At 46.4% G+C, this 24495-nt stretch overlaps 1 protein-coding gene across 1 annotated transcript in view; it reads right to left on the bottom strand.

Moving 5' to 3' along the window:
* Window positions 1-22093, bottom strand: part of FAM3D (FAM3 metabolism regulating signaling molecule D) — a 38597-nt gene extending 16504 nt beyond the window's left edge. The window contains exons 1-2 of the mRNA XM_053378372.1: window positions 21953-22093; window positions 1487-1557 (exon numbers count right to left, since the gene is read on the bottom strand). Coding sequence (XP_053234347.1) covers window positions 1487-1499 — 13 coding nt within the window. The 5' untranslated portion in view covers window positions 1500-1557; window positions 21953-22093. The remainder of the gene's footprint in view (window positions 1-1486; window positions 1558-21952) is intronic.
* Window positions 22094-24495: the final 2402 nt, after the last annotated feature.

The raw sequence follows: 24495 nt of genomic DNA, 5'->3' as shown, positions 1-24495 counted from the left end.
ATCTGCGCATGTCCCCACGGCTAGATGTAGCTGGCTTTCAACATAAGGTAAAGGTAAAGGTACCCCTGCCCGTACGGGCCAGTCTTGCCAGACTCTAGGGTTGTGCGCTCATCTCACTCTATAGGCCGGGAGCCAGCGCTGTCCGAAGACACTTCCGGGTCACGTGGCCAGCGTGACAAGCTGCATCTGGCGAGCCAGCGCAGCACACGGAACGCTGTTTACCTTCCCGCTGGTAAGCGGTCCTTATTTATCTACTTGCACCCAGAGTTGCTTTCGAACTGCTAGGTTGGCAGGCGCTGGGACCGAACGACGGGAGCGCACCCCGCCACGGGGATTCGAACCTCCAACCATGCGATTGGCAAGTCCTAGGCGCTGAGGTTTTACCCACAGCGCCACCCGCGTCCCATGGCTTTCAACATAATAAGAACATAATAAGAATTCTGCTGGATCAGGCTAAATACCCGTCTAGTCCAGCATCTTATTCTCAAAGTGGCCAACCCAATGCCCATGGAAAGCATGCAAGCAGGCCATGAGTGGAACAGTGTTTTCCCCACTTGTGAGTACCAGCAACTGGTTTTGTGATGGTGTTTCAGAGCCTAATACAAGAGCACATCTCCCTCCTGTCGTTTCCAGCAACTGATGTTTGGAAGCATTACTGCCTCTTGACTATGGCTTTGCCTTCCTGGTTATTCTTATGTGCCATAATAATAATAATAATAATAATAATAATAATAATAATAATAATAATTTATTATTTATACCTTGCCCATCTGGCTGGGTCTCCCCAGCCACTCTGGGTGGCTTCCAACAAAACACTAAAATACAATAACTTATTAAACATTAAAAGCTTCTCTAAACAGGGCTGCCTTCAGATGTCTTCTAAAAGTTTGTTAGTTATTTTTCTCTTTGACATCTGGTGGGAGGGCGTTCCACAGGGCGGGTGCCACTACCGAGAAGGCTCTCTGCCTGGATCCCTGTAACTTGGCTTCTCGCAGGGAGGGAACTGCCAGAAGGCCCTCGGCGCTGGACCTCAGTGTCCGGGCAGAACTTTGGAGGTGGAGACGCTCCTTCAGGTATACTGGACCGAGAAGAATCATAGAAGCTTAGAGTTGGAAGGGACCCAATTCTAGTCCAACCTTCTGCAATGCAGGAATCTCTGCTAATTTGTCCAATTCTCCTTTAAAGCCATGAAAGTTATTGACCATCACTACCTCTTGCAGGAGCAGAATCTATACTTTATCTATGCACTGTGTGAAGAGATGCTTTCTTTTGTCTGCTTGTCTGTCCTAAATCTTCCAACATTTGTAGGGCTGCCCCGGGGATGGTGTTACCTGCCCCCACCCCATTTTCCTTGCTGAACTTTCTGCTATGTTGTACCTGACAACGGGTGAGAAACTGACACCAAGGTGAGGTATGTGAGAATATAAAGAAAATGTCTTGAGGCATTTTTGCCTCGGGGGTGGGGGGGAAGTGCCTCTTTTCTTACCTGTCACTCTCATCCTTTCGTTCCAACGTAACGAAATATGTCCAGAAGCTTGTCAAATGTCGCGAGCCGACCTGTTGAAAGCAAAAAAAAGGCCAGTGGTCTTGATTTAACAAGACATCTAATTGAATGATAAAAATAGCAGATGTAGAGCAGGGAGAGGGAAAGATTAAGCCACTTTGCACTTTAAAGCACATTCACACAGTTTATACTTCCTCAACCCGTGTGAACCAAACACACACCTAACCCTTTGAAATTCACATTGTGTAGTTCTCCAACAAACACATGTGACCTGAAATGCATGTATTTGTGACAATGCTGTACGAAAACTACATTATATTAGAGAAAACTGCTCGCCGAATGCATATTTTAGGCAAAATCACTCACAATACTTGCATGTAGTGGGAGAAATTTGCATGAAACTACATATGAATTTTTGTGCAGACTTTGAAAAGAACATACCGTATTTTTCGCCCTATAGGACGCACTTTTCCCCCTCCAAAAATGAAGGGGAAATGTGTGTGTGTCCTATGGGGCGAATGCAGGCTTCAGGAAGCTCCGCGCAGAGCTGCCTGCAGCCCTAGGGAGCCCGGCGCGAAGTCGCGCCGGTCTCCCGAGGGTTGCGCAGAGCTGCCTGCATTCTGAAGCCTGAGGCATGCTGAAGAGCGCGCCCGGGCTTCACGCAGCTCTCCGCAAGCCTGGGGAGACAGGCGCGACTTCCCGCCGGGCTCCCTAGGCTTGCAGATAGCAGGCTGTTCTCGGGGCTGGGGTCGGGGGAAGCTCGGGCTTCCCCCGTGCCAGCCCCGCGCCTGGGGAAAAAAAATTTCCCCCCCTTTATTTCCCCCCCCAAAAAACTAGGTGCGTCCTATGGGGTGAAAAATACGGTATAATGAAATGACGCACAAATGGGATGAGGTTGGGAAGATGAAAAATTGAGAGCTCTAGAGCTAAGTACTATAAATAAGAGGATTTTCGGTTGCTGTTTATCTTTGTGAGACAGAGACAGAGAGAAGGACATTATTTTGCTGTGTTAATGACTCTTGAGTGGCAAACAATGGGGAAGTGAGTTTATTATGATTGTATTGATTTCCCACCCTTTCTCTTAGAAGCTCAAGGTGACAGCTATAATTATCTGTTCCACTGTAATCTTCACAACAACCCAGTATGATACATTAAGCTGAGAATGAGTGACTAGTCCCAGGTTGCCCAGTGAACTTCATGGCTGAGCAGGGATTCAAATCTGGGTCTCCTGAGTCCTAGCCTGACATTCTAACCACCACACCTTTGTCTCTACAGTGCCATACTTCTCAAAACAGGATGCCTACCAAGCTAGATCTCTGCTCACAGCCGGTCAGCACCATTCCTTGTTGTTGTTTAGTCGTTTAGTCGTGTCCGACTCTTTGTGACCCCATGGACCAGAGCACGCCAGGCACTCCTGTCTTCCACTGCCTCCCGCAGTTTGGTCAAACTCATGCTGGTAGCTTCGAGAACACTGTCCAACCATCTCGTCCTGTGTCGTCCCCTTCTCCTTGTGCCCTCCATCTTTCCCAACATCAGGGTCTTTTCCAGGGAGTCTTCTCTTCTCATGAGCTGGCCAAAGTATAGGAGCCTCAGCTTCAGGATCTGTCCTTCCAGTGAGCACTCAGGGCTGATTTCCTTCAGAATGGAGAGGTTTGATCTTCTTGCAGTCCATGGGACTCTCAAGAGTCTCCCCCAGCACCAGAATTCAAAAGCATCAATTCTTCGGCCTTCTTTATGGTCCAGCTCTCACTTCCGTACATTAGACAAAGGTGACTGCCTCAGGCAGCCAGTTTTGAGGGGTCACGAAAGGGACAGCAAAAGGTTTTTTATTTTAAATTTATTATTGCTGAACTTTTACTCCCAAGGAGTGACACTTGTGGGATTTTCTGTCTCAGGTTGCGAAATAACGTGGTCATGCTGGGTGTGGTGTGTTTATTATTCTTTTTAATAATTCAATTGCACATAATCCCATGGTTTCTCATTTATTGATTTATTTAAACGTCTTATTAAATGCAAAACAGCCGAGGGCTAGATTCCTCTCTCTGCAGGTATATAAATGTTATATAAAGATTAAAGTACATTCAACATTAGTTGTGAAATACATTCCCCCCTCTTGCCATCTCCAGAAGCAGAGCCTTCCTCTGCTATCGTACCATTCCAAAACAGGAGCACTTGGCTATCCTTAATTTTTTTTAAAAAAATATGATTTTGAAACTTGATTTTAAATTAACCTGTCTTTAAAATGCATCAGCAAGGGTATCCTGCATTGCCTTGCTGCTTTGTAATCTGTCTGATCTTCCTCTCTTTCCCCTGGAAAGCTGTGTGTTCCTCCCTCCTCCTCCTCCTCCTCCTCCTCCTCCTTCTTCTTCTTTCACTCGTAGCCAAGTAAGATTGTCTTCCATGAACACGGTTTTAACAGTAAGTCCATAAGTGACTGTGGAGGCCAATTCTGGATCCACACGTCCTTCCACAGTGAGGACATAAGCCTTCTTCTTAGCATGTTTCTCCCTTTCGTACTTAGTTCTCAAACTGGAGTACTCCCAGGCCAGTATTTCCCAGTTGTCAGTGTTTATACTACATTTTCAAAGCTTTGCCTTGAGAGAGTCTTTAAACCTCTTTGTGTTCCTCCCAAAAACAGTAGAAGAGCCCTGCTGGATCACTCCAAAGGTCGATCTAATCCAGATCCCATTTTTCTCTACAGGGCCCAAACAGCACTTAATCCTCCCCAGCACTAAACCACATCACTGCCCTCTTTCTCTTGCAAAGGCGCAAACAGTAATGTGGTTTTCCGCTCGCACAGCGAGGCCCGTCTTCGTCCCGTCCGTTGCTTAGTACAGTGTTGTCATGGCTAAGCTGAGAATCCGGAAGCCCTCAATTCAAGAAAGGTCACCTCTATCAGAAACTCAGGAGGTGATCTTAACAGATGCCACTGTTTTCTCAGCTTCACTCGACCCACAATCTCCCGCAAACAATTTTACAGTCAGCAAGGGGGTGAAGAGAAGAGGGAGGTGGCAGAGCAGTCGTCGGCCACCTCATAATGAAAGCACAGGCAACTACCAATTACGTTCCAAGTCACCACACTGTTAAGTGAAATGGCATATACAGTGGTACCTCGGGTTACATACGCTTCAGGTTACATACGCTTCAGGTTACACACTCCGCTAACCCACAAATATTACCTCAGGTTAAGAACTTTGCTTCAGGATGAGAACAGAAATTGTGCTCCAGCGGCGCAGCAGCAGCAGGAGGCCCCATTTGCTAAAGTGGTGCTTCAGGTTAAGAACAGTTTCAGGTTAAGAACGGGCCTCCGGAACGAATTAAGTACTTAACCCGAGGTATCACTGTATTTTAAACACCATTGAAAAAGCCTGCAAACGCCCCATTCTGCCCATGCCCCACCCCCCTTTTCTGTGACATTGTTGGGCCACTTCCGGGTTCAGCGCAACGTGCATGTGTGCGGTTGCGCACCCATCAGATGTGCCTGATATGGTCACTGCCTGTAAAAGTTGTTCTCCTTCTTTTACAGCACCGGAACTTGTAGACATCTAATGTGAATGGTGTAAGATTCAGGACACAGACACCCTTTATGCAGAGCATAGTTAATCTATGGAACTCCCTCCTGCAGGGATAGCCACTTACTTGGATGGCTTCAAAAGAGGATTAGGCGAGGATTAGGCTTCAAAAGAGGATTAGGCGAGGATAAAGCTACTAGCCATGGCACCTGTGCTCTGCCTCCTAATAATAATAATAATAATAATAATAATAGTTTATTCATACCCCGCCCATCTGGCTGGGTTTCCCCAGCCACTCTGGGCAGCTCCCAACTGAACACGATAAAGCATCAAACATTAAAAACTTCCCTAAACAGGACTCCCTTCAGATGTCTTTTAAAAGTCAGATAGTTGTTTATTTCCTTGACATCTGATGGGAGGGCGTTCCACAGGGAAGGCGCCACTACTGGGAAGGCCCTCCAGTTGGAGGCAACAATGATTGTGAAGACAGTGGTACCTCTAGTTATGAACTTAATTCATTCCAGAGGTCCGTTCTTAACCTGAAACTGTTCTTAACTAGAGGCGTGCTTTTGCTAATGGGGCCTCTTGCTGCCGCTGTGCCGCCGGCACACAATTTCCATTCTCATCCTGGGGCAAAGTTCTCAACTCGAGGTAACTCTTCCAGGTTAGCAGAGTTTGTAACCTGAAGCGTTTGTAACCTGAGGCATTTGTAACTCGAGGGGCCACTCGTGGAAACCACAGGGAGGGAGAGTGCTCTTATGCGTGAATCTTGCTGGTGGGGAGGTGATAGTTTTGGGGGGTAACTGCACCTATTATTTTGGTCCTAATAGTATCTCTGTAAAGGTAAAGGGACCCCTGACCATATGGTCCAGTCGCAGACGACTTTGGGGTTGTGTGCTCATCTCGCTCTATAGACCGAGGGAGCTGGTGTACAGCTTCCGGGTCATGTGGCCAGCATGACTAAGCTGCTTCTGGCGAACCACAGCAGCACACAGAAATGCCGTTTAACTCCCGCCGGAGCGGTACCTATTTATCTACTTGCACTTTGATGTGCTTTCGAACTGCTAGGTTGGCAGGAGCAGGGACTGAGCAACGGGAGCTCACCCCATCTCAGGGGTTTGAACCGCCGACCTTCTGATAGGCAAGCCCTAGGCTCAGTGGTTTAGACCACAGCGCCACCTGTGTCCCATAATGGTATCTCTGTAGCTGCCCCATATTCTTCTGTAAAGGTACAAACAGTAGTACAGTGGTACCTCAGGTTACGTACGCTTCAGGTTACAGATGCTTCAGGTTGCAGACTCTGCTAACCCAGTAATAGTACCTCGGGTTAAGAACTTTGCTGCAGGATGAGAACAGAAATTGTGCTGTTAAGAACACTTTCAGGTTAAGAACGGACCTCCAGAATGAATTACCGTATTTTTTGCACCATAACACTCACTTTTTTCCTCCTAGAAAGTAAGGGGAAATGTCTCTGCGTGTTATGGAGGGAATTCCTACAGGTGGCATGCCTACGGATTTTCCTCCTCTAAAAACTATGTGCGTGTTATGGTCGGGTACGTGTTATAGAGCGAAAAATACAGTAAGTTCTTAACCCAAGGTACCACTGTACAATGCTTCTTTCGCACAGCTGGATGGTCTTCATTGCATCCATTCCATACAAGCTTAGTGTTGCAGAGACTAACAGGCAAAAACCAGCCTTTCCCAATCTAGCGCTGCACTGATGTTTTGGACCACAACATCCCATTAGCCCAAAGCATCATGAACAATGGCCAGAGATGGCAGAAATACACTCCAAAACATTTGCAGAGCACCCAGGATTGTTTGGGGGAATCCATGTGTGTTTGAGGTGGCATGATACTGCTTTAAATGTACATAGCAGACAGGATACTGATACACATTTATTATCTGATTATTAGCATTTTTTAAAAATTAAGAAAATAGTTTAATACTGTAGAAGTCAGACCCTGATTACAGTTTCCAGTTCTACCTAAGACAGAATTCAGTTTTGAAAAAAAGAATTACCTATGCGGGTATATTCTTCTTTTTCCTCCCGGGCAGTTCATACCACATGCAAATCCCTTGAACAAACAAAGCACTGAAAGGTGACATTAAACGTTGTCATGGAACGCTTGGGTTTGGCATTCACACAATAGGTAGAAGAGTCTTTCTGTTTCCTTGCTTCCTGCTTAGGAATGTGCAAAGATCCAAAGTCCATGGCTTGGGGCCAAATCAAGCATGATGCTGGAGACCTGCGACTTGTCTCCGCACCGCTGTGGAAATTAAAATTTAGCTTTGAGGGGCTGCACATTTGATCAGAGGAGTGGCGCACACTCCCCACCCACTGCCCCAATCAAAATCCAACAGTGGAGGCAAACCATGGCCGCTGATCATCTCATCTCATCTCATCCTGATCTCTAGCTCTCTTTTTAAAGCCATCCAAGTTGGCAGCCATCGCTAGGGGAGTGGTTTCCATAGCTGAACTCTGCGCGGCGCCTTGAATCTTCCAACACACAGCTTCATTGGATGTCAACGGGTTCTAGTGTTATGAATCACAGAATCGTAGAGGGAATCTCAACTAAATCATCCATGGCAGATGGCTATCCAACTTCTTAAACACACACACACACACACATGATAGATGATAGATATAGATAGATAGATGATAGATAGATAGATAGAAAAGAGAAAAGAAAAAGAGACAGAAACAAAGAAAAAAAGTGTTAAAGTTCCATCCACATGTCTTGCACATTCATGTATCGAGATTGATCTGAATCTCCTGACTTGCCCCCATCCCATTAATGGGTGCTCTTACTTCTGTTTTCATCTGCGTATCAATACTTCCCCCAAATTTTCATCTTCCTAAGTTATCTGTAATTTCTAGTACATTAAAAGTGCATTTAAAATCCTGCTGATGTTTCAACCTGTTTACAATAATTTTGTATATACATTACAGTGGTACCTTGGGTTAAGTACTTAATTCATTCCGGAGGTCCGTTCTTAAGCTGAAACTGTTCTTAACCTGGAACACCACTTTAGCTAATGGGGCCTCCTGCTGCCACTGTGCTGCCAGAGCACGATTTCTGTTCTCATCCTGAAGCAATGTTCTTAACCTGAGGCACTATTCCTGGGTGAGCGGAGTCTGTAACTTGAAGCGTATGTAACCTGAAGCGTATGTAACCCGAGGTACCACTGTATAAACATTTCCAATTCTTTCTTTTTTTAAAAATTTCTTGTCTTCTTGGTTCCTGAGCTTGCCAGTTAATTTTGCCATTTCGGCATAGTCCATCAACCTGCTCTGCCATTCTGGCTATCCAACCTCTTTCCATCCAAGGAGAGAGGGAGAAAAACTTATCTCTATCCACTTTCTCTATGCCATGCATAACTTTATAAACTTCTATCATGTAGCCTCTCACTCCTGTCCCCACCCCTCACTAGTCCTAAACACCCCAACCTTTGTTCATAGGAGAGCCATTCCATCTCTTCAGTCATATTTTTTGTCCTTTCCTGAGCCCCTCTGAACTCTGCAATATCCTTTTTGAGGTGAGGCGGCCAGAAATGCACTCAGTGTTCCAAATTCGGTTGCATAAAGAACCTGACGGGGGAGACAGGCAGCGTCTTGAAGTTGTCAATCGACGGCGACAACCTGAGCAGCAGGCTGAGCAGGCAAAGAGGGTCTCCTGGTCACAGTCTTCCCAGCTACAGCAAGATGAGCTTCACTTCTATTTAAATTATAGTAATTATTTCTAAAAGTGCACCTCGACATAGAAATCGGCACATTCTAATTCTCTGCAAACTTGCATCTTCTTGTTTAGTGATGCATAAGTGTAATAAGTGTATAAGACAGGGGGCGGTGGGTGTGGAGGACTCCCTGGTCCTGAATGGGGTAACTGTGCCCCTGAAGGACCAGGTGCACAGCCTGGGAGTCATTTTGGACTCACAGCTGTCCATGGAGGCACAGGTCAAATCCGTGTCCAGGGCAGCTGTTTACCAGCTCCATCTGGTATGCAGGCTGAGACCCTATCTGCCTGCGGACTGCCTCGCCAGAGTGGTGCATGCTCTAGTTATCTCCCACTTGGACTACTGCAATGCGCTCTACGTGGGGCTACCTATGAAGGTGACCTGGAAACTACAACTAATCCAGAATGCGGCAGCTAGACTGGTGACTGGGAGTGGCCGCCGGGACCACATAACACCGGTTCTGAGAGATCTGCATTGGCTCCCAGTACGTTTCCGAGCACAATTCAAAGTGTTGGTGCTGACCTTTAAAGCCCTAAACGACCTCGGTACAGTATACCTGAAGGAGTGTCTCCATCCCCATCGTTCAGCCCGGACACTGAGATCCAGCACAGAGAGCCTTCTGGTGGTTCCCTCATTGCAACAAGTGAGGTTACAGGGAACCAGACAGAGGGCTTTCTCGGTAGTGGCACCCGTCCTGTGGAACGCCCTCCCTTCAGAAGTGAAGGAAATAAGTAGCTATCTTCTTTTTAAAAGACATCTGAAGACAGCCCTGTTTAGGGAAGTTTTTAATATTTAATGCTGTATTGCTTTTAACATTTGATTGGAAGGCACCCAGAGTGGCTGGGGAAACTCAGCCAGATGGGCGGGGTATAAATAATAATAATAATAATAATAATAATAATAATAATAATAATAATAATTTGTCAACATGCAGGCCTGAATGGTTCTCCATTAGATACAGGGCTCCCCCCCCCAACCGGAACTCACTGGAACTCAGTTCTGATACCTCTCAGGTGGGCGTCATTGCCATTCGAAGAAAACAAGGAACGTGTTCATGGTGAGTTCCGGCATCTATTTTTCTAGAAACTTAGCACTGATTCTCTCTCTCTCTCTCTCTCTCTCTCTCTCTCTCTCTCTCTCTCTCTCTCCACACACACCCACACACACACACACACGTAAAATGGGAGAAAAATCACAATTTTTTAAAGCCGGCTTTAATTTTCCTTGAGGAGGAGTTTAGGGGGAGGCAGAGGCATAGGAAACACTAAGCATGTGAAACTGCAGTCTGAAATGGTACAACTCAGACATACCTTTATTGTTTTTTGTTTTATTTTATCTTTTCATTTTTGAAATGTCTGTCCTGCCTTTTGACAGCCAGGTGGCTCTGAGGCAGGTCAGAACAATTTAAAACAATTTGTGCAGTAAGATATGATGATAAATAGTTAGTGGCTAAAGGCAGACATTTAAAACTATGCATTGCACAAGAGCAGTGGGAAAGCAGTAATTATAACAAGCCAAAAGCCTGGTGACAGAGTAATGTCTTCAGTGCTCCCCTGAAGGCAAAAAACCAGGGAGTCAGCCAAACTTCCTGAGGGAACGCATTCCACAAGTTTACACCTTGCCTCATATATCTCTGCCTGGCAACTCCTTTTCTAAGTGGTTACAGACGGACTGTTTAATTATCTGTTCTAGGACCTTTCCTGGTATTTATGCCAAGCTCACCGGTTAGTAGCTACCTGGATCTCCCACTGCCCTTTTTGAAGATGGGGACATTTACCCGCCTCCAGTCTTCAGGAAAGGGACATGGGTGGTGCTGTGGGTTAAACCACAGAGCCTAGGGCTTGCCGATCAGAAGATTGGTGGTTCGAATCCCCGCGACGGGGTGACCTCCCATTGCTCGGTCCCAGCTCCTGCCAACCTAGCAGTTTAAAAGCACGTCAAAGTGCAAGTAGATAAATAGGTACCGCTCCAGCGGGAAGGTAAATGGCGTTTTTGTGCGCTGCTCTGGTTCGCCAGAAGCGGCTTAGTCATGCTGGCCACATGACCCGGAAGCTGTACGCTGGCTCTTTTGGCCAGTAAACAGAGTCGGTCATGACTGGACCTAATGGTCAGGGGTCCCTTTACCTTTAGTCTTCAGGAACCTCACCTGTCCTCCAAGATTTCTCAACGATTATAGACAGAGGCTCTGAGATTACATCCACAAGCTCCTTTAGTTCCCTTGGGTGCAGGGAGGTTACCAGGCCCTGGAGATATGAATTCATTATTTTCCTGTCTTGGGCTACAGCTCCCTCCTTACACCATTTATTCTGTCATCACCAGGTTGCACACTGTTTTCCTTTTGAGTGAAGACAGATGCAAAGTAGGTGTTGAGCAGTTCCGCCTCCTCTCTGACATCTGCTAACATTTCCCCATCTTTTCCACACAGAGGACCTTCCTCTTGCTTCGAAAGTAGCCGAAGAAACCTTTCTTAAGATTAATTTTAACCTCTCTTGCAAGCCTGAGCTCACTCTGCCTGACATTCACCCTGCAACTGTTGGCTACTGGTGTATATTCCTTTGTGATTTCCCCTTTCTTCCATTTCTTATACATGCCCTTCTTAAATCGCAGCTCATCTGTAAGCTCCTTATGCAGCCATATTGGTTTCTTTAGGTGCCTTCCACTTTTCTTTCTTGAAGAAATTGTCTGCAATTGTGCCTTCAATATTTCACCTGTAAGAAACTCCCATCCATCTTGGACTCCCTTCTCTTTGAGTATTACAGACTGCGGGATCGCCCCCAGTAGTTCCTTAAATGTTTTGAAATCAGCCTTCATAAAGTCCATAGTGCAGGTCTAACTACATTCAGCTTTCCCTTGCTTCTGTACCATGAAACCCAGGGGGACATGATCACTTCCTCCCAAGTTTCCCAGTGCTTCTAATTTGTCAATGAGTTCCTCTCTGTTGGTGAGGACCAAGCCCAAGTTGATGATCTCCCTGTTGCTTCTTCCACCTTCTGGGAAATGAAAATGTCAGCGAGGCAATGGAGGAATTTGTTGGAACTTACATACTTACATACAAAGTTCTTCATGGCTTGGGACCAGTTTGACCACTTTCAGCTGTGGACCTTGCACTTTTACAAGTGCCACATAATGTTCATTCTGCATTTGCAAGGATTCTGTCTTTTATTGCGCTGTGAATCTCTCTGCCTACTAACATTAGGCAGGTGCTCTCACTAGATGCCTGCTGAAAACCTTATATTAGTGAAGATATCATAAAAAAACCACATTGTAGTAGGGGGGATTGTTTTGCAGGAATGCATTATATTAAGCAAAACTGCACACACAAATGTGTATAGTAGGAAAAATTCACACGAAAACGCGGATGAGTTTTCACGAGGACTTTTTTTAAAAAATGTTGAAATCTTGAAAGCTGAACTTAAAGTTAGGAAAATGACAAACTGAAATTGACATACATACTGAACACATTGCAATACAAGCCCATGTGCTTTTATTCAGAAGTAAAAATGCATATAGACTGTTCAATGGCGCTTACTTCCAGGTAAATGTGCACATGATAGGATTTCAACTGCAGTGTAGAAGCACAGCAGAACTACCTTAAACTCAAAATGGAGACACACAGAGAGCATTGCATTGTGCTTTACTCTGTTTTTTAATGACGCTTTCGTTTTTTTACTTAATTTATCTCATGGCGTATAAATGAGTTTTTGTCATATTAGTGTGCCCCTTTCCCAGAGTCTTGAGCATGCCTGATTTGGAATAACAGAATTACGCCCTAAGATATATCTTAATATATATGCGCACACAATGGATAAGCACATACCTAAATGCAAATATCAATTCATCTTATTCCAATTATGTACATCCAGAAATAAAATTAATGGGCCATATCTCTAATGTGCAAGCCAATGCAACTATGTACATTTCCTGGGGATGAATGTTTGGCTCGCTGCCTTTTTGCTGAATAGGAAAATATATGTTTGCTTGAAAACTATTATAGCTGTTGTGCTCAAGATGGAGATTAAAAATGCAATGTCGGCTGCTGGCTTCAAAAACAGCCACCTATTAATAGGAATGAATAGGAAAATTATCCTGTGCTCAGCTTCCCCATTGTTGGAATGACAGGCTGAAACAGGATGGATTCTCTACTATCTACTTCCCATTAAGCAAAGGAAACACTGCATAAAGATGAGCTGGAGCCAATCTTTTTCTCTCTTTTTTTAGCGTTTAAAGAAGGTAATTTGATAGAGACACCGTTCCTTGATGCATCCACCCTTTTGTTTGTTCTGCTATTCTGTTCTGGAGAAACAGGTTTTGCTTGTACTTCTCTGTCTTCGTTTTAAAAGAAAAAAACCCAAATCTTGATTACATGGGTGGGGGACCTCGGGACAAGGGGTCAAATGTGGTCCCCTTTAAGACTTTGTCTGACTCTCAGAACATTCCCCAGGACACACCCCCTTCTCGGCCACACCCCCTTTTCAAAAAGCACTGCTTCAGATCCACCTTGAGTCCTTTGGCCTGGCTGGAATGCATCCCTGAGCTCTGTTATTAGAGTTATTAGAACTCTGTTCAATAATAGGGAGCATAAGGTAAAGGGTAAAGGCACCCCTAACCATTAGGTCCAGTTGTGACCGACTCTGGGCTTGCGGCGCTCATCTCGCTTTATTGGCTGAGGGAGCCGGCGTACAGCTTCCGGGTCATGTGGCCAGCATGACTAAGCTGCTTCTGGCGAACCAGAGCAGCACACGGAAACACCATTTGCCTTCCCGCCGGAGCGGTACCTATTTATCTACTTGCACTGTGTGCTTTCGAACTGCTAGGTTGGCAGGCGCTGGGACCGAGCAATGGGAACTCACTCTGTTGCGGGGATTCGAATTGCCGACCTTCTGATCGGCAAGTCCTAGGCTCTGTTTAACGAACAGCACCACTTGTGTCCCTAATAGGGAGCATAGGGTCTTGTTAAATGTTAACACAGTTAATAAATGCTTTTAAATAAAAATAAATTAGAGAAGGATGTGTTTGTGTTGTGTGTGCAGAAACTAGGCAAAATTTACACACACACACCCCGCTTCACACACTTGTGCCTCTGGCTCTGTCTGCCCCTGGCATGTGGCCCTTAGTAGGCTGCCCAGATGCGGTTACGGCCCTCAGCCTGTAATAGTTTCCCCACTCCTGCTCTAGAAGCAGAGGATTTTGGGATCTTAGATCTAAGACCTAAGTATCCCATGGAATTAATTTGGAAGACAACACTTAATTTCTACCTAGCAGCCCTTTATTTTCCTGCAACCCTTTGTTGCCATTATGGGATGGGAAGCCTGTGGCGCTCTGGTTGCAAGTGCTGCTCTCATCATCTCTGGGCATTGGCCATGCTGGCTGGGGCTGATGGGAGTTGGAGTCCAGCAACATCTGGAGGGCCACCAGTTCTCTGTTCCCAATATTGAGACCTTCTATCCTCACCAAATCGTGCTAAGTGGCAAATTACCATGCCATGTTAGTTTGAGCATGAGCTTCAAAAGTCAATGGTTGCAACACCCGGTGAAGACATCAGAGGTGCATTGGGTTGTCTCCAACTAAGTTAGCCTAAAAGCAAAAGTAGAGCCTCCTGGATGAGGCCAGTGGCCTGTCTCGTCCAATATTTTGTTGTCACAGTAGCCACCAGATGCCTGTGGGAAACCTCATGCAGGACCTGAGCACAAGAGCACTCTCCTTTCCTGTGGTTCCCAGCGATTGAGCTACAGAAACATTAGTGCCTCCAACCATGGAAGGCAGAACAAAGCTTCCATCTTGGCTAGTAGCCATTGACCACCATAGTGTCCACAAGTCTGACTACTCCTGTTTTAAAGCCATCCAAGTTGGTGGCAACCACTGCCTTCTATGAGAGCCTGTCCCACAATTTAATTACCTGTTGCATGGACTACTCTGCAGTTTACTCAGAGTTCTCTACCCACTGAAACAATGAACCTAAGTTAGTCATGCCCCATAACTTCAATGAATCTGCTCTGAGCTAGATTAGCATTGAATTCAATCCATGCCTTTGAAACCCCCTCTAAGGAATTGCTGGCGCTTTTTTCTAGCCTAGATTTGGTGTGTGGTTAACCTTAGTCTCTCCTAGCCCTTTAGCTGCCGGACAGCTCAGTCGGTAGAGTATGAGGACTCTGAATCTCATGGTTGTGGGTTGGGCAGAAGATTCCTGCATTGCAGGGCTTAGACCCTGGTGATCCCTCCCAACTCTGCAGTTCTAGGATTCCTCTTTGATTCTACAATTCCCTCCTAAGTAAAGGTAAAGGGACCCCTGACCGTTAGGTCCAGTCGTGACCAACTCTGGGGTTGTGGCGCTCATCTCGCTTTATTGGCCAAGGGAGCCGGCGTACAGCTTCCGGGTCATGTGGCCAGCATGACTAAGCCGCTTCTGGCGAACCAGAGCAGCGCACGGAAACGCTGTTTACCTTCCTGCTGGAGCGGTACCTATTTATCTACTTGCAGTTTGTGCTTTCGAACTGCTAGGTTGAGGTGCTTTCGAACTGCTAGGTTGGCAGGAGCAGGGAGCTCACCCCATCGCAGGGATTCGAACCGCCAACCTTCTGATCGGCAAGTCCTAGGCTCTGTGGTTTATCCCACAGTGCCACGATTCCCTCCTACCCGAGACCATTTAACCAGATCTGCCAGAGACAGAATCTGGGATCTAACACAGCTAAAGCACACACTCTTCCTCTCTTCCACTGAGCTGTGGCCCTCTACCAGCATATATTTGGTTCCTTCCTGCTGTAAGAGAGAGTTAGAGGTGTTCTCAAGCTTCCACCAAGAATAGGTGCTGCTACTGCTTACTAATAAGAATGTAAGAAAAGGCCGGCTGGATCAGGCCACTGGGCCATCTGTTCCAGCACCCTGTACTTACAGTGGCCAACCAGATGTCTATGAGAAGTCCTAAATCAGGCCTGAGCACAACAGCTTCTCCCTCTACTCGTGATTCCCAGCAACTTGGTATCCAAAGGAATACTGCCCACGATAGTAGAGGTAGACGCAGCCTTTGCTTGACATTTTATGATGTTTTTATATGTGCTGGAAGCCGATAGCTTTATCCCCCACAAATCAATACCAATGGACTGTAACTATTTTAACACAGCACACAACTGAGACCCAGAGCTTCTAACAACACTCAGTCAACTTACCAATAACCCAAGAAACAACCAGAGTGCAATATTCAATGATCCAAATCAATGTGAGCCAGCATGGTGTAGTGGTTAAGAGCGGTAGTCTCGTAATCTGGTGAACCGGGTTCGCGTCTCTGCTCCTCCACAAGCAGCTGCTGGGTGACCTTGGGCTAGTCACACTTCTCTGAAGTCTCTCAGCCCCACTCACCTCACAGAGTGTTTCTTGGGGGGGGGGAAGGGAAAGGAGAATGTTAGCCGCTTTGAGACTCCTTCGGGTAGTGATAAAGCGGGATATCAAATCCAAACTCCTCCATTCCTTGATCCAAACCAGGATTCCAGAATGCTCCAGGTTTAAGCATAGACCAGTCCACTAGACCAATGGTTCCCAATTAGCTAAGTACTGCAGACCCCCTGTTTTTCAAATGCCAAGCCATGGATCCCTCACCTTTTGAAAAATTTGATATCTCTGGGGTAGGTTTTGTTATCCAAATGGTGCTCCAGATTTCCTGGGTGGGTTATGCAGAGCCCCCAGGGCCCATGGACCCCCAGTTAGGGATGACTGCACTAGATGGGTGGGGCAGGGGATTCCAGAAGACAGAACACCACCAGTCTGCATGAGGCTGTAAGCAAGGAAGGAACGCTAATCGTTTTTTCTTTCTATGCTGCTTCTGGAAGGCAGGTGCCAGCTCTTCGCTCTGTGGCAGGCACTCCCCCCCCCCACATCTTTTCCTTTGTCCATCCTGGGGCCCCTGCCACTCAGGAAGCTGATAACAATCTCCCAAGAGTACAGTGCGGTGAGTGGTTTCCCAGGATGTCCGGCTGAATTACGACAAATTCATGATTATCTTTGGTAAACAGGCACTCAAGGAACTGGGGCCAGAATTAAATGCAGCCTTACTGACCGCAAGTCTGGGGCACTTACCCTGTCCAAACAAGGATGCTGGAATGTTAGGAACCACTGAATAATGTTGGTATAATTTAACAGCGTTCAGTCAAATAACTTTATTTATGATCCATCTGCACAATTTAGCTAAAGCAACTTCATGCAGCTTTAGGCAGTCTTAGCTTCCCCCAAAGAACCTGGGAACTGTCGTTTGTTAAGGGGGGTGAGAGGTGTTAGGAGACCCCACTACACAACATATTTTTAGAACGGGTGGAGAACCTGTGGCCCTTCACATGCTGTGAGACTTTTGTTGTTTAGTCGTTTAGTCGTGTCCGACTCTTCGTGACCCCATGGACCAGAGCACGCCAGGCACTCCTGTCTTCCACTGCCTCCCACAGTTTGGTCAAACTCATGCTGGTAGCTTCGCGAACACTATCCAACCATCTCGTCCTCTGTCGTCCCCTTCTCCTTGTGCCCTCCATCTTTCCCAACATCAGGGTCTTTTCCAGGGAGTCTTCTCTTCTCATGAGGTGGCCAAAGTATTAGAGTCTCAGCTTCAGGATCTGTCCTTCCAGTGAGCACTCAGGGCTGATTTCCTTCAGAATGGATAGGTTTGATCTTCTTGCAGTCCATGGGACTCTCAAGAGTCTCCTCCAGCACCGTAATTCAAAAGCATCAATTCCTCGGCAATCAGCCTTCTTTATGGTCCAGCTCTCACTTCCATACATCACTAGTGGTGAGACTACAACTGCCATTATCCTTGTACATCAGCAATGATGGCTGGGGCTGATGGGAGCTGTAGTCCAACAGCCTCTGAAAGACCACAGGTTCCCCATCCCTGCCTTGGACTATATCCTAGGAGTTGTGTCCTTCCCACCTTGCCTAAAACCATCTAGGAGATTCATGGATGAGACATGATTCAAAGCTGATATTTCCCAGCGCACAAATCATTTTTCTTAAGTATCATATCACAGCCGCCTAGTTATTTGGAACAGATACAAACAGAGATAAGAGTCAAGAATAAGTGACAGGCACCTAAACCTGCGTCACACTCTCAGAATCTAAGGGTATTTAGATACTAACTTCTGTGAAAAGGACAAATTTCATTTTAGGGAACATTATTGCAAGTAAAGATACCAATATCATAATGCCAATATACAAATGTATGGCACAGACGGTTTTGGAGTACAGTGGTACTTCTACTTATGTCCGCCTCTGGTTACATATCCTTCTGGATACGTAAGCGGCAAACCTGGAAGTATTTTTCTGGGTTTTGCCCCACGCACATGTGCAGAAGCACTCTACGCATGTGCAGAAGCAGTCCCACTGGTTGTGGAAAACTCGGGATCTGACAGGAGCTCCGGAACGGATCCTGTCCGCAACCGGAGGTACCACTGTATTGTGTACAGTCCTGGTTGCCTCACCTAACAAAGGGCTAGAAACGTTTCCATAAACAGCAATCAAAATGGCCAAGGAGCTGGAGCATCTCACAATGAGGAAAGATTTATGTTCTTCTTCTGCTGGTCTATTAAGCTCACAGTCTTTTCTCCATCATAGACACAGCACATAAATGGTCCATATAGACAGCAGGCCCCCCAAACAAGAAGACAAAGTTTTCCTTTATTTTAAACTCCATTGATATTGTTGTTGTTGTTGTTGTTGTTGTTGTTGTTAAAAATAGTATGAGGGATTGGATGGTGCAAGTGTCATCCAATAACAGCTACTTATTTTAAGTGCCCAGTTTAAATTGGAGATTTAATTTTTTCAGGATGCAAGATGTAAGCCAATTTCCTACAGAAATCCAACCTCCATCAGGATTTTAATGGGATCCCTTTGGCTTTCACATCAGTTGTGGTTCCCCTCACCCAAAGCCCAAGGACAGTCAATTAAGCTAACGGGGCTCTTCAAACAAGGAACAGCTATCTTGGAATCTCTTTGAAGCTGGTTGCACAGCCATTAATTAGGAGAGGTGCTTGGAGAACAGTGGAGCCAAGCAATGGCCATACCAACTTAGCAAAGCTAAACCTCAAATGAGTAATAAAGGAAAGGGGAAATGTCCAGTTAATGTGGTTTAAATCCAAGTTCACCTGCAGCGGAATGCTTAGGTACCATGTTGATGGGAAAGACCCGTACCAGGAACCCAGCGAAGTGGAATGCTAGAAGATTCAAAGCAAGAGGAATACCTCTTTGCGCAATGCAAAGTCACACTGTGGAATTTTCTGCTATAAAAGGTGGTGATGGGCAACAAACAGCTTTAAAGAAGGATCAGACAAATTTGCAGAAGATAAGGCTATGCCTCCTAGTCATCACATTACCACCCAGGAGTTTCTGAAACCATGTCCCTGGTGAAGAACAGCAGCAGAGAGCTTTTGCACCCAAGCTATAGTTGGAGAGCTTCCCATAAGAATCTGGTTGGATGTTGGACTGTTTGCCCCAATCTAGCAGGTCTCTTATTATGTCCTTGGGGGCAGTCAGAATAGACAAGCCTACCTCAACCTGGTGCTTACTAGAGGTTGTCGGATTACAACTTCCATCTGCCCCAGTCAGCGTAACCAATGATGTGGGAGATTATGGGAATTGTAGTGGGAAACATCTGGAAGACACAGGGCTGGGGAAGACAATATTTGGCTAGATGGATCAATGGTGTGACTCAGCATGAAGCAGCATGAGATATCATGTTCTTTTAGAGCAGCGGTTTTCAACCTCTGGGTCCCCAGATGTTGTTTGACTACAACTCCCATCATCCCTGAGCTCTGGCCTTGCTAGCTAGGAGTGATGGGAGCTGTAGTTCAACAGCATCTGGGGTCCCACAGGTTGAGAAAGGCTGCTTTAGAGGCTTCCTTCCTATTGCAGCTGTATGGAAGATTTGATATGGAATAAGCTTTGTATATCTTCTTGCAGCACTGGACCACCATGCTCCCTGGCAAACGCATTGTCTGTTGATTTCTCATCGCTTTGTCAAAGGCTTAAGAGCCTCTGTCCACCTCAAGGAGGCCTGGCAACAATCTTAGCTGTGTTGCAAACACCAGTGGGGTTGTGTATACAGCATGGCTCTATTCCGGTGGGTCCTGGGGCTTCTCCCATGGCAGAGGGACCTTTTCCCAGTGGAAAGGATTTAACGCCCATTGTTCATTATGAAAGAATCCAATAAAAAGAGAACCCTCCTGGCCTGCTGCAGTTATTGTCCTTCTACAGATGTATTTCGTAGCACACGAGGGATATGCCTGCTTCAGCAAAGGGAATGTTTTCTAATAATGCAATGCTTTACAGTAACAGGAAAAAAAGGAGTGGCTTACAGATCCCATAAAACACACACGCACACACACCATTTTTAAACAACCTGTTATGAGCAAATGCATTCACAGAGGGTTAGCGGAACTGAGGAAGTGGGGCGGGGAGGAGAGAACAGGAATTTTCACTTGAGGAGCAACTCAACTATAGTCCAGAAAAGCTACAACTTCCTCCTTATTGATAATAAGGTTGCTTTGTAGCTAAGAAATTAAGCAGAAGCCCCAGGGCAGGGCCTGCCCAGCCCATGATATTTTGCCACTTGAGGCAAAACAGAAAAAGGTGTCCCCCGCCCTTCCACCTCCTTATCCACTGTGACCTGTGGTGACTGGAGGTAACCTGGGGAAGTCCTGGCGTGCTGACGGTGTCAGAGGAGAAGAAAGGAGGATGGAGAGGAGCTGGCGGTGCTGGGGGTCAGTGCTGGGGGTGGCGGCAGCAGAGGAGGAGGCGGGTGCAGGCGCCAAGAAGAAGAAGAAGAGTTTGGATTTGATATCCCGCTTTATCACTACCCGAAGGAGTCTCAAAGTGGCTCACAATCTCCTTTCCCTTCCTCCCCCACAACAAACACTCTGTGAGGTGAGTGAGGCTGAGAGACTTCAGAGAAGTGTGACTGGCCCAAGGTCACCCAGCAGCTGCATGTGGAGGAGCGGAGACGCGAACCCGGTTCACCAGATTACGAGTCTATCGCTCTTAACCACTACACCACACTGGCACACCAAGCGCAGAATGTGGCAAGTGGCACTCTCCTCCTCCCTGCTGTCCCCAGCCTGCCACCTGAGGCAATTGCCTCACTAAGCCTCATAAGCCAGCCGGCTGGCCCTGCCTCAGGGACACCAAAAGGCTGTGGGAAAGGAAGGCACTAATAATGTTCAACAGCAGCAATCCTTACATCTGAGAGACTAAGTGATCTTCAAAACATGAAGATTATTCACAGTAGTTTAGGGGGGAAATGGAGCGAAGGACATCTATCATTTACAGTTACACAAGTTTAAATAAATCTCTTCTGGCTTTTGCTCAAAGTACCACAGCTGTTCTGCTTCTGAGGGGAGCATTCCTTGCTTTTGACTTTTAAAGGTAAAAAGGTAAAGGTAAAGGACCCCTGACCGTTAGGTCCAGTCGCAGATGACTCTGGGGTTGTGGCACTCATCTCGCTTTACAGGCTGAGGGAGCCGACGTTTGTCCGTAGACAGTTTTTCCGGGTCAAGTGGCCAGCTTGACTAAGTCGCTTCTGGCGCAATGGAGCACCGAAACCAGAGCAGCTCATGGAAACGCCATCTACCTTCCCGCCGGAGTGGTACCTATTTATCTACTAGCACTTTTTGGCATGCTTTCGAACTGCTAGGTTGGCAGGAGCAGGGAGCTCACCCCGTCGCGGGGATTCGAACCGCCGACATTCTGATCGGCAAACTCAAGAGGCTCAGTGGTTTAGACTTTTACATGACTTTTATTCAGACAAAACAAGTTCTGAAGCCTCAGCAACAGAGGTTGGACCCGTAAAAAATGCAGCTCTGCTCTTAAAAGCAGCTTGTCAGGCAGGAGTCAGCAGGTGAACATGTCCTCAGCAAGTAGATAAATGTTATTCTGCCACTGCAAATCGTGGTGCAGCAACACAGGCCGGTTGAAAGGTTGGCAAACCCTTTGCCTTGCTCAGCGCCTGCAGCCTCAGACCATACCTTGCATGTGAGAAACAGCCAATCGCAGATCAGACATCGAAATGGAGAACTGACATTGCCTCAAAAGCAAAATGCTGTCAAATATCACATGCATGTGGGGATCAATGCCCTTAGATTAAAGCAGAGAGCACCCAAGGGAAATCAGTAAGTTTGAACTGGCATATAGCCATGTGCCAAACATTATTTTGCCCCACCACCCAGAATTCTACCTGCTTTTCTGTGTCCTTGCTCTTCCGTCCCCTCAGTCTGGAGTCTCCTATAAGGGCAAACGCCCTACAGGTGTCTTTCTTCCTTGGCAGTTGTTGCCAAATGGAGCACAGTTATCTGAGAGTGAGAGAGTAAAGCGAAGCAGAAGGGAGGGGCTGGACAATTTTATGACTAAGCCACAAATCCAGTGAAATAGAAGGTTAAATCCATTGCCAAACCCAGCCTCTCTGTCTCTCTGAGTCACAGGCCAAACAAACACCTCCCAGCCCCACAGCTTGTGCAGCTGCCCTTGCAAATGTTAAACAAACCAAGTTGTGCTTATATTAGAATGAGGAAGCATTATTGCAGCTGCCCAGAAAGAAGCCCAGCTCAGCTCTCAACAAGGGCCTTCGCATCAGTAGCAAATGCTCAAATCAACTTCAGAAATAAACAAAGCTGTCAGTCCATTGGCTCAATATGGTCAGCATTGATTGAAAGTGGCTTTCCAGGGTTTCAGAAAGGGACCTCTTTTGCAGGCATAGGATCATTGAGTTGGAACATTTAGACCAACCCCCTGCAATGCAGGAATCTCAACTAAAGCATCCACAAGACATGGCTATCCAACCTCTGCTTCAAAACCTCCCATGAAGGAGAGTCCACCACCTCTCGTGGGAGTTTGTTCCACTAGCGGCTCTTACAGCCAGAAAGTTGTCCCTGATGTTTAGTCAGAATCTCCTTTCTTGCAACTTGAATCCATTGTTTCGAGTTTAATAATAATAATAATAATAATAATAATAATAATAATAATAATTTATTATTTGTACCCCACCCATCTGGTTTCCCCAGCCACTCTAGGCGGCTTCCAACAAAGATTAAAAATACATTAAAACGTCACACATTAAAAACTTCCCTGAACAGGGCTGCCTTCAGATGTCTTCTAAATGTCAGGCAGTTGTTTATCTCTTTGACATCTGGTGGGAGGGTGTTTCACAGGGTGGGTGCCACTACTAAGAAGGCCCTCTGCCTGGTTTCCTGTAAATTGGCTTCTCACAGCAAGGGAACAGCCAGAAGGGCCTCGGAGCTGGACCTCAGTGTCTGGGCTGAATGATGGGGGTGGAGACGCTCCTTCAGGGATACTGGGCCGAGGCCGTTTATGGCTTTAAAGGTCAACACCAACACTTTGAATTGTGCTCAGAAATGTACTACCCTCCAAAGCAGAAGAAAACAAGCTTGCTCCATCTTCCATGTGACTGCCCTTAAGATATTTGAAGATGGCTATAATTCTTCCTCTCAGTCTCTTCCTCTTTTCCATGCTAAACTCACCCAGCTCCTTCAACCATTCCTCATAAGGCTTGGTTTCCAGACCCTTGATCATCTTGGTTGTCTTCCTCTGCACACATTCCAGCTTGTCAACATCCTTCTTAAATTGTGGTACCCAGAACTTGACCCAGTATTCCAGGTGTGGCCTGACCAAGGCGGAGCAGAGTAGTATAGAATCCTAACTGGAAATGCTGGAAACCAAAGCTGGGAGAACCTTCTGCATTCAATTCAGATGTTCTGCCACTGGACTAAAGCGTTTTCTTTCTCACACATCAGCCATTCTCCATTCTATGTATGATCTATTCTCTGTTTTGCTTCCTTCTCTCGCTTTTCTCTCTTTTTTTAGCCAGGAGCATGTGTTGATTTTCTTGGCGTTTCAACCACCTGTTCCCCCTCTTTGCTTTCAAAAAAAGACTTGACACTGTAGCACAAGGTAGGTACACAATGCGTAAGTACTGCAAAGTAAACCAATTCAGCTTCCTTTTGGTAAAGAACACTGGCGTATGGTAAACAGTGACAAGTGAGCTATTGTGAGCTCTTAGAGATAAAGTGACATTTGAAGTCCCGCAAGCACAGGTGCCAACAGGATTTCCTGGGATTAACAATATATTAATAAGTAGTAGACCAGCGATGACAAAACTGTAGCATGTGGGACATGGAAAATGGGTGTGTGGCACTGCAATATCAATTCCCCCCCGCTCTGCAGAAGTAAAAAGGAAACCTCATTTGTTTCGAGAGAGTTAAAGGTAAAGGTAAAGGGACCCCTGACCATTAGGTCCATTCGTGGCCGACTCTGGTTGCGGTGCTCATCTCGCTTTACAGCTTTCAGGTCATGTGGCCAGCATGACTAAGCCGCTTCTGGCGAACCAGAGCAGCGCACAGAAACGCCGTTTACTTTCCCGCCAGAGCGGTACCTATTTATCTACTTGCACTTTGACATGCTTTCAAACTGCTAGGTTGGCAGGAGCAGGGACCGAGCAACGGGAGCTCACCCTGTTGTAGGGATTCGAACTGCCAACCTTCTGATCGGCAAGTCCTAGGCTCTGTGGTTTAACCCACAGCGCTACCCGCGTCCCTTCGAGAGTTACTTCCAGTCAAATGTGCTTTATTCTGTAAAGGCAACACATTTGGGGAGTGAATGAAATCATGTGGACATAAGGAAAGTGCTGTAACAAACGTCCCCCAATATCCTCCTCCATCCACCTTTCCCTGTTTTTTTTAATACTGCTCTCGGAGGCCGGCCTCC

The sequence above is a fragment of the Podarcis raffonei genome, chromosome 2 (assembly GCF_027172205.1).
Source record: "Podarcis raffonei isolate rPodRaf1 chromosome 2, rPodRaf1.pri, whole genome shotgun sequence".
In the NCBI taxonomy this organism is placed as follows: domain Eukaryota; kingdom Metazoa; phylum Chordata; class Lepidosauria; order Squamata; family Lacertidae; genus Podarcis; species Podarcis raffonei.
This window is presented reverse-complemented; position numbering and strand designations above follow the sequence as displayed.